The sequence below is a fragment of the Melozone crissalis genome, unplaced genomic scaffold (genome assembly GCF_028551555.1).
Source record: "Melozone crissalis strain CALT ecotype California unplaced genomic scaffold, PUWL_Pcris_2 ptg000009l_1, whole genome shotgun sequence".
NCBI classification, from domain to species: Eukaryota; Metazoa; Chordata; class Aves; order Passeriformes; family Passerellidae; genus Melozone; species Melozone crissalis.
This window is the reverse complement of record NW_026535787.1, coordinates 6,152,244-6,162,425: the sequence shown is the minus strand read 5'-3', so window position 1 is coordinate 6,162,425 and position 10,182 is coordinate 6,152,244. Positions and strand designations below refer to the sequence as shown.

At 50.4% G+C, this 10,182-nt stretch overlaps 1 protein-coding gene across 1 annotated transcript; it reads left to right on the top strand.

The window, feature by feature from the left end:
* The first annotated feature begins 5,412 nt into the window (after nt 1-5,412).
* GJA5 (gap junction protein alpha 5) lies at nt 5,413-6,525 on the top strand. Its single transcript, XM_054270413.1, has one exon. The coding sequence runs from the start codon at nt 5,413-5,415 to the stop codon at nt 6,523-6,525; it is 1,113 nt and encodes a 370-aa protein (XP_054126388.1).
* Nucleotides 6,526-10,182: the final 3,657 nt, after the last annotated feature.

The following is a 10,182-nucleotide window of genomic DNA, read 5'->3' as shown; positions in this document are numbered from 1 at the left end:
GGTTCATGTGCAGATCAGAGTTACAAATTTGGCTAAAGAACTGGCCTGGTTCAGGCAGAAACTTATCATAAGCATATGTGCGCATATATGAAGCCAGAGAGATGGTGTTTGGACAGAAATGCCTTACAGGTTGTTGCTTGTCCATTGTATATCCACAGGAAGGAGCCAATGCCAGTAAACTCTGAACAAAAAGATACCTGCTGGGGTGGGCTTTAGCATCACAAATCCTCTGTAATTCAAAGCACTGCATAGTGCATTTCTAACTCTGTTCATCATTTAATACTGTAAGCCTCATGTCCCCACAATGCAAAACAAAACAAAAAAAACCCCAAAAAATAACCAACAAAATGCCTCTGGTTCTGCCAGGTGTACTCACTATAGAAGGGCAGCAGGACAGGGTTTTCTTTCAGGTAGCCAAGTCAGTGTTGTCTGAGGGCACTGGAGAGAAGGGCTGTGGTCTGTAGAAGCAGATGTGCAGTAGAAGCAGCATTGTGTTGCTGTCATGAGGTTTCAAAGGCAGTGCTGTGTAGAAAAAAGGACACAATCTTGCAAGTCCCAACCTTTGAGCTCTGTCCCCAAACTGTCTCTGACACAGTGACCTCAAACAAGCAGTTTGTCCCCTCTGTACCACAGTGATCACCATCTGCAAGAGAGAAGTGACAACATCTGCACTGGATGGGATGCTGAGGCTGCTAACAAGGGGTTGGAGCTCCTAGAGTAAAGCAGCATTAACCAGCCTCCAGTGCAGAGCCTGAAGCATCCTTCCCAAGTGCCTACAGCTCTGAGTGCACAGTTTGGCACTGTGGGCCCCACTCCTGTCTGGGTTCAGCCTAACAAGGGTCAGCACAGGGCAAAGATCTCTGCCCACTCACCCACCATGATCTGTTGTGCCACGTGCTGGCCTGGACCTGTATGAGATAACACAGCTGGAGGCAGGAAAGCCACGAGCATTTCCTAGGTACTGTCCATGCCCCAGCCAGCCTGGATGCCCCACTGCAATGTCACTGCTCACGTGCCCAGCACCCAGAGGGGACAGCTGCCTCCTCATCCAGCAGCTTGGAGGGGATGCACTTCTTGCATGGCATCCACAAACAGCCACGTGTCTGGAATGAGAGCTTCTTAAAACATCCTGGGCCCTCCACCTCGTTGTGAAATCTCATTAATTCCCAGAGACACACATTTGTACCTGATTGAGCAAATCATAGAGACTGGGCAAAAATGCAATGGCTTTGAATCAGATCCTTTCCCCCTCCCTGGGAACTGTGCTTGCCTCACACAAAGGAGCCTTCCTTGGAGAGCCTCTCCACGTGCCCCTGGGATCTGCCACGGGGAGAGGTGAGCCCAGCAAGGGCGAGCAGAAACAGTGTCATAATCAGACTCTCCACTTTATTTAGAAACATCCCGCAGAGATGGCGACCTCCTGTCACCTCCCTTGTGGGAAAAGCTAGCTTGAAGTGTTGAGCTCAGCTATTTATATCCCTGCTGATAGTCTTGCTTGTCTCCTGAAGAGGAGAAAACTTTCTTCCTAGCCACCTCCAGGGAAATAAACTCATATAAAGTTGATTGCACAGGAACAGCCCCCCTGGCTCTCTGGTGTGGATTTGCAGGCTGTTCATCAGAGCCCCAGTGATGTGAAATGCTCTTGTGTCCTTCAGAGCACGTGGCATGGCCAAGAGGATGGGCAAAGCTGCTCAGAGGGCAGCAGATACTTTCCCTCCTGCAGATAAAGGTGGTGCAAAAAAGGAATGGCGGAGAGCAGCCCGTGGCTGGGTGTGCTAGCAGGTGCCGTCCCCGCCGGGGTATTTTTATCGCGGAATTTGGCAGTCACAAGGCAGCCCGGAGCTGAGCAGACTCCATGCTCGGCCCGTGGGGTGATGCTCAGTTTTCCTCAGCTTCAGGGGCGCTGCAGGTGATGACTGAGCTGGGCTGGCCATGGTGCTGGGTCAGTGCCAAGCTGCCCTGCTCTGTGTCACACACGCTTCTCCCAGCGCCAGGGTCCCGTGACGGCGCCCAGCTCCCGTGGGATCCAGCAAAAAGCTGCCAGCAAAAACCATGGAAGGGCAGTGGCACAGCCCACAACTGCTCCTGAATATGCATGACCCTACTGCCAAGACTATCTTCTACCAGGTGCTGAGACCCCACAAAAATACCCAGAGGTGTTCTTTGCCCAGTCACACCAGAGTGAGATGGGATTTGTCCAACTGAGCCCAAACTAGGAATATAAAAGGCTGTGGATGCTCAGACGCTGAGAGAGGTCAAAGCATGTGAGGGCAACAGTAGTCTGGGACTGAGGAAAAAGAGCTATATGGAAAATTCCCAAGAATAGTAAAGCTATGAGGAGAAAGGCTAGGTCAGGGGCAGCTCTGCATAGCCAGGAAAAGCTGTCGGAAGGTGACAATCCTTCTTTTCTTGCTGGCAGCAGAGAACTAGATGCTCTCAAAGACCCTTGGTCTGGCGCTGCAAAAATAGCTCGCTGTAAGTATCAAATGTCTAAGCCAAAAATGCTGCTCTAGGAGGGAAACTCCTTCTCTTGGTTTCCAAAATCTGTTCCCCTGTGGCCACGTACGCCCTTGCAGCAGCCACCTCAGCTCTCTACGGGGCTGTAGCAGGATGATCAGGAGGCACCTCTGGGCCGTCCCTTCTTTGGACAGTCTGTGCAGGGGAGGGCAGAGGAAATGTCCCTATTATCTAGCCCAAGCCTCATGACTACCAACCTCAGATCCTTCTGATTTACAGCCTCCTGAAATATTCTGTGCATGTGTGAGACAGGTAAATTGCTGTCCTTCTTGCATCCCTTAACATTTTTTATTTCTGGATTCCTCTTGCACTTCTGTTTGCTTTACTTTGTGTGCTGCATATCCTGATTTTTACAATTTACAAGTGTCTAGGCTTAGTAGCCATCCCTGGGGAAAGCAAGCTGTTACAAAACCCCCAATAACCTGCACACAGTGGAATGGATGGGAAGAGGGGCTCAGTTTGTGACTGTACTTCCCTGTGGCAGTAAGTAGCAACAGCCTTTGCACAGCCAGAGAGAGCTGTGTTCATAGTTACACAGCCAAGCAAGGTGAAACAAGAAAAGGTATGTGTAAACAACATAAACTCACCTGGAAAAGTGCTGCCTTGTAAGGAATATTCCCCACATACAGCTGTGCTGCAGCACAGCGATGTTGGACACACGTAACACTGAGTTGTAGGCAGCTGGTTGCCTTCTCTGCACTCTGGGGGAAAAAAGCAAACACGCTGATCTCAGTGCCACAGTCTGTAAATATTTCCCATCACTGATTTATCTGCCTGTGTTTAATCCCCTGGTGCTCCTGGAATGAATCCATATGCTAATCTCTCCAGAATGCAGGAACTGCACCAAAGCCATCTCAGAAGGTAAGACAGACCCACACATTCAACAGCTTCCACCAACGCAGGCGAGAGGAGCCAGAAAGAGCAGCTGATTTTCTGTGTTACTGCTCCTCCAGCTCTGGGCTGGCAGCAGACCAAAGCCTCTGCATATGCCAAGCAGCCACCAGGATCTCCATCCATCAGCATGATTGCAGCACGCCTGCCAGGGCAGGAAGGAGCCAAGGCCCATCCTTTGCTTCCTGCGTGTCCCTTCTCCCTGCTCCCATGGCTTCTGACAGGTAGTGGGACAGCAAGTGGCCACTGCCCTGTCTCCCTTCCTGAGCAATCCCCACCTTCCCCAGGGCAGCCCTCAGCAGCACCAGGAACTGAAGATTCACCTTTGGATCTTTGTCCCATCCATCCTTGCAGCTGGACACAGCACAGGAACAAAGCATGGGATGAATTATGGCGTGTGCTGCTACATTAAATTATATCACTCACATAACTAGAGGAGGGGATATTTTTCCCTCAACAAGTATATCTGTTCTCCAGCTTTTGCTCACAGGAAGTCTACACAATATTGCTACAGTAAATTTTCAGCTTTTAACAGTGTCTGCTCTCCACAAATGTTCTTTGCACTATAAAAATAATTGGCTCCTAAAGACAGGACAAGGAACAATAAAGGAGAGTTAACAATTTGGTCCCTGGGGCTTTGGGATTTACCTTGACTAGTGCTTTTAATATTTCATTATGATGATTATTTCTACATTAACTTATTAAAATGCTATTTTCCAAAAGAATGACTGTGGGAGGACATTAGCTCCGAGGTAATAGAGCACACTTTATAGCACCCAGCCCTTAACTCTCACCAGGGAGAGCTTTACAGTGCCCTGGCAAGGTGAGTATGGTGAGCATAACTGGATCAAATGATTGCTCAAGCACTCCCACAGAGCCCCACAAAAGATGCACTAAACCCACAGCTCTCTTTTTATCCATCAGGTTAAGTGACTTGGCCAGAAACAGTCTGTCAGAGTCAGGAACAAAACTGAAACAGGCCCTCCTCTCCATTTCCATTTTGCAATCCTACTCCCAGTCCAGCAAACCTTTCCTGTCATCCAACCACCTACCATCAGCACTTCCCAGGAGTGCTGCTCCTTGGGAGGCACTTCAAAGGAGGCTTTTTTCTTTGTCTCTTTCATTTGAACTGTGAATTTTTCCCTCATAATTTAAGAAAAGCAGAAGGAGCAAGACCCACCATTTAGATTTCACAGCAGTTCCCTCTCAGAGAGGCACAACAAGGTGGCAGCAGATTAGGTTTCCAGAACTGGCACAGCCCACCAAAGTCTTTACACTCCCCTAAACATTTGCAGCTTGTAAATGAAACACTTACAGCTGAAAACACTGCAAAACCAAAGCAAAACCTACAGACAGGGAGCAGGTGGGCAACAGAGGGGTTTTCTCTGTGCTTCAGTGGTGGCACTGAGCCCATAAAGGAAACCCAGAGCTGCACACACTTCACATTACAGTTGGTGCAGGTATTACACAAAGGCCACATCTGACAGTGCCACTGCTCAGGCCAGGCTGTAGATTCCAGTCTTATTTCCCAGGGGATCAGCCCACTAAGGACTTCCCAGAGTGCAGTCTAGAGACAGCTGAATGCTGCTTTAACGTGCCAGTCCACAGAGGATGCAATATGCAGATCACAGTGAAAGGACTTTCTGAATCAAAAATAAATCTGGCTCACCCTCAAGGTTTTGGGAACTCATTTAGCAAGCTGTGGATGAGTTATATAAAAAACAAGACCACTTTTTGTTTCAGTAGCTGAATTTAAAAAGAAAAAGAACTCCCAAGAACAACACAAGGTTTCCCGCGGATGTGAAATAGTTTTCAGCAAAACAGACCTCATTCATTTCAGGGCACATGAAAACATTTCCTCTGACACAAAGCAAAAAACTCCATTTCACTCCATCCATTACCAGCTGGGCATTTCCTAACCCTCCTTAGAACCACTCTCTGCTCTCTCCCAACAGAGGCTTGTGCTCAGCTCTCAAGACTCCTCACCCCTCCTGGTGAGCAGCAATGGGGGAGTGGAGCTTCCTGGGCGACTTCCTCGAGAAGGTGCACAAGCACTCCACGGTGGTGGGGAAGGTCTGGCTGACCGTGCTCTTCATCTTCCGCATGCTGGTGCTGGGGACGGCGGCCGAGTCCTCGTGGGGGGACGAGCAGTCCGACTTCATGTGCGACACGCAGCAGCCCGGCTGCGAGAACGTCTGCTACGACAAGGCCTTCCCCATCTCCCACGTGCGCTTCTGGGTCCTGCAGATCATCTTCGTCTCCACGCCGTCCCTGGTGTACATGGGCCACGCCATGCACACGGTGCGCATGGAGGAGAAGAGGAAGATGAAGGAGGCAGAAATTGAGGCCCGAGAGAATAAAAATGGTGGTGACACCTACTACCAGCAGAAGTGCTCCGTGGCAGAGAAGGAGACTAAGCTGTCTGGCTGGGATGAAGCAGGAGGCCAAATCATACTGAGGGGCAGCCTGCTGAACACCTACGTGTACAGCATTTTGATCCGGACCGCCATGGAGGTGGCCTTCATCGTGGGGCAGTACGTGCTGTACGGGATCTTCCTGGAGACCCTGTACATCTGCCAGCGGGCACCGTGCCCCCACCCTGTCAACTGCTACGTGTCCCGCCCCACGGAGAAAAACGTCTTCATCGTCTTCATGCTGGCCGTGGCAGTGCTCTCCCTCTTCCTCAGCCTGGCCGAGCTCTACCACCTGGGCTGGAAGAAAGCCAAGGAAAGGTGCTCCAGGTCGTACAAAGCCAGCCCCAGCACGGCCCCAGGCAGGCTGGAGTCTGCCCCGCAGGCGGACAGGCCACAGATGTACACCCCGCCCCCGGATTTTAACCAGTGCCTGTCCAGTCCCAACGGGAAGTTCATCAGCCCCTTCAGCAACAAGATGGCCTCCCAGCAGAACACCGCCAACTTCGCCACCGAGAGGGTCCACGGCCAGGAGGATGCTGCTGGGGAAGGGCCCTTCATCAAGGCCAGCTACGTGGAGAGTCCGGAGGTGGCCAGTGAATGTGCAGCCCCTGCCTTCCCCGAGAGCTACTTCAACGAGAAACGCCGGCTCAGCAAGGCCAGCCGTGCCAGCAGCAAGGCGAGGTCGGATGATTTGTCTGTGTGACCTGTCTCCAGCAGGGATGAGGAGAAGGAGCTGTCCCAGCACTCAACTTCTGCAAAGTGGGCTCCAAACTCTTACCCCTAACCTCCCTGTTTCAATATCCTCTCTCTATCCTGTCCAGACAGCACCTCTCACAGCTCAAGGCAGGGGCAGCCACAGGCACTGAAGAGAGACACCAGCCTTGTGCTATGAAGCCCTCAGCTGTATTTTGACCATGGGACCCACAGGGATTAGAGACTCCCCACCCTTAGCCTGGTAGAGCAGGGGCCAGCAGACTCCTGCCCACTGGGTATCCACTGAGACACTGTATTCAACACACTGACTGGGCCTCTACATCTTTGTGGTCTCTATCCAACACTTGCAACATCAGCCTGGCAGTTACACTGAGCTGAAGCTTCTCTCACCTGCAGGGAGCAGAAACACACCAGTCGGCTTTCTGAAAGAGAGATTTTCTCATCTGCTTCATTTTGGCTCTTTCTAACCCTTCCTTCCTCTACCTGAGCCCAGATATTTTATACGAGTTTACCTACACAATAAATCCTACTTGAATTTTGACACTGTGTATATAACAACTCTTCCCCATAAATAAGGACATCTGTGGTCCCCAGTGCACAGCTGCCTCATGTCTAACATTGGAATCCCTTCCTCATTCCTAAGTCAGCAGAGCAGACTGGCCCCAGGGAAATCACTTAGATGACCAGTTGATGAAGACTGGGTAATTTTCCCAAGATACTTATGTCATCAATCCTAAGCAAGACATCCATCACCAGAAATAGAGACTCTCCTGTGAGAACAGATATCTCACAAGTATCATGTAGAAACAAAGTGGTTTTCCCCTTTTTGAAACTCATCTTTCAAGCAATCTGAATTCTGCTGAAAGGGTGCTGCCAGCTGCCCACTTGAGAAAACAGCATCCTCTGTTTATCTGCAGAAGAGGTACGGCCTGTGTCTTCTCACCAACCCACCAAAACACTTCAGCATCCTCTGCAACAGAGAGTCCTGCTCAGGTCCTGCATATCATTCAGCTCCTGCCTGCTCTCTCAAGCTTGCCAGCCTGCACAGGTCAAGCTATTTGTCCCCACAGCAAGGTCTGCTCTGCCCCCAGGCCATCCTCTCCACCCCATCCATCCCTGGCACACACAGTGCTAGAAATCACCCATGGACCAAGTCTTTCCACCACTGCAGCCCCTCAGAGCAGCCCCTGGGGGCAAAGGCTGCACTGTGAGTCTGGTGGGTGAGGTCTGCAGGCAGCTCCCTCTCCAGAGACATTTCCTCAGTGCAGAGCTGACACCCCTCTGTTAGAGATCTGCTGAACAGAGCCAGGCTGCTCCCTGTTGTTTACCCTGCACTGCCCTTTCAGACACAGGCCACAGCTTCCCAACACTGGACTGCACAAGCACATGGCCTGGGACCAGCTGATGAGGGGACTGAGCCATTCCCTCTCTCAGGGCCACTGAGAGTGAATCCCTGCTCCTGATACACAGCTTTGGTACAGCTCCCTGTACATTCAAATACACGTTCACACTCAGATGGGGGAAACCATGTTTTTGTTTGTAAGTTTTTATATGTTTGTATTTTTTAATCCTGAAAAGACCGTGTGTGTTTTCCTTAACATGAGATCTTAGTCATGTCTAGGTTTCTCCTAATAAAGTTCTAACTGCATCTCTCCTTGTGGATGTCTCTCCTCTCACATGGCTGAGAATGAGCTGCTAGCAGGGCTCAGGCTGCCCACCAGCCTCTGCTGCTCAGAGATCACAAGAATTCCCATTGCCCAGAGTGGCAGGAATGAGGAGAGGGTTTGCCAGGGGGATAAATAATAAACATCAGGAAATGATTGATTGACTGGCTAACAGGAACCCCCCAGCTCCCCTGCCTGCCTCTGCATTACCAAGGAAGGAGGAGCTGGTCAGCGAGCAGAGCTTCCATCCTCCTGCAAAGGCTTGCTCCCTGCATCTCCTTGCATATCCCAGCACACCTCTGTTCCCAGAGAGGACACCTGTGATGTGAAGCCAGCTAGGCAGGAAGAGGGAAGCAAAACCTGTACCCCCTGCATCTGATTGCTTGTCCATGCAGAGACCAAGCCCTGAAGTCTTTGTAAGAGACCAGGCCTTGAAAAAACCCACTGCTAACCACCTCTGCAGCGACCCTTTGGGTATCAGATCTCTCAAGATGTATTTGCCCAGCCCAAAGGAATTCCTTTTCTTCACTCAGTTATGTCCTTCCTCTGAAATTTATCCTTTGCTCTCCCACTTTCCAACTTTCACAGGCTCTCTCCTTCTGGCCTTGGATCCCCCTGTTCACTCAAAGGAAATGCCCTTTCTCACTTTCTCCACACAACCTCCCATCCCGTGGGACTCTGCAGGCTGGGAAGCTGCAGACCAGCAAAGTGCTGGGTCCCAGCAAGGAGCCTGAGAGGGGACATAAAGAATGAATCCAGAATTCAATGAGGACACTGGGACAAGGACCTTTAACTGCATTAGAAACTACAGGCACCCTTTAAGATTAAGGAGCTGTGGTTTGGGGGTTTCCAGCTCAGGGGTGAGGATGCCAGCTGAGCAGCCACAGTGCAGCAAGAAGGCAGGGTTGGTCCTGCAGAGCCTGGGTTTTTAGCCGGCATGGGTACAGCCCCGAGCACGCCTGTCCCCTAGGGTGCCACCTTGCTGCCAGAGACAGGCAGTGGGGACGGCAGGAGCACTCACCGTGGAACACTTGGCTACTGAGTGACATTAAATTCAGTAAAGCCACTCAAGCGTGAACACAGACCTTGTTTAATAAACTGTTTGTGGTTTAAAACAAGCAATAGCCCAAACTTCAAAAACTCTGAGCTGTGGTGTCTGCTGGAGGGCAAGGCAGAGCTGAAAAAAGAGGACAAGGATCTCCTCTGTGCTGTCTCAGACCCATGTTCACGGGTGGGGTTTTGGTGATCTTTGAGACCAGGGAAGTACAACCACCCCAGCTCTCTCTCATCTTAGAGATTGAATGTATCAATGCAAATAATTTCCCTCTGTCACCCAGTTCTTAATGCCTCCACAGTTCTGTCTTCTGGGTATAACAAGTGGGGGAGATGCAAACATCCATCCATATTTGCACTAGCTGACAAACCATGAACTTGTGATTCTTGGAACCCGCTGTCAAGGCTGGCCAGGCTGTCACACCATGGCAGCAGCACATTTACTACAGGCTGACCTGTCCTTTCAGACAGACTTAGTAATATTGCTTTGGACCAGATGGATGGATAGACAATTTTATAGTAGCAACTTGAATCAACATTACATATTAAATTCAGTCCTTGGATAGGTACTCAATCTTTAAATGGCAGCATTACAAAGACAATGCCCTGAGAGAGAGAAAAGAAACACAAGAGCTTTCCATTCTGTTCTTGCCCCTCTTTTCTCCAATTCTACCTGCTGGGACTGCTCAGACTCTCAGAACTGTGAATTCCCCAGCAACAGCTGGAACCAACATTTGACAGAAATGCCAACCCCAGTTACCTCCTTGGTCAGCACACCTCAAACCATTTCCTCCTCTAGCTGATGTCTGAAGGAGCCAGAAGTCAGTTCTGATCTACAGTCTTGTGCTGATCAGCTGCTGAGCCTGAGATAGGAAGACAGAGGAACGTGTTTCAACTAGCCTTTAAAGCAGAAATACTTAATCCTATAA

Coding starts and splice junctions, on each gene's coding strand:
- GJA5 (XM_054270413.1), top strand. CDS start 5,413: ATGGGGGAGTGGAGCTTCCTGGGCGACTTCCTCGAGAAGGTGCACAAG.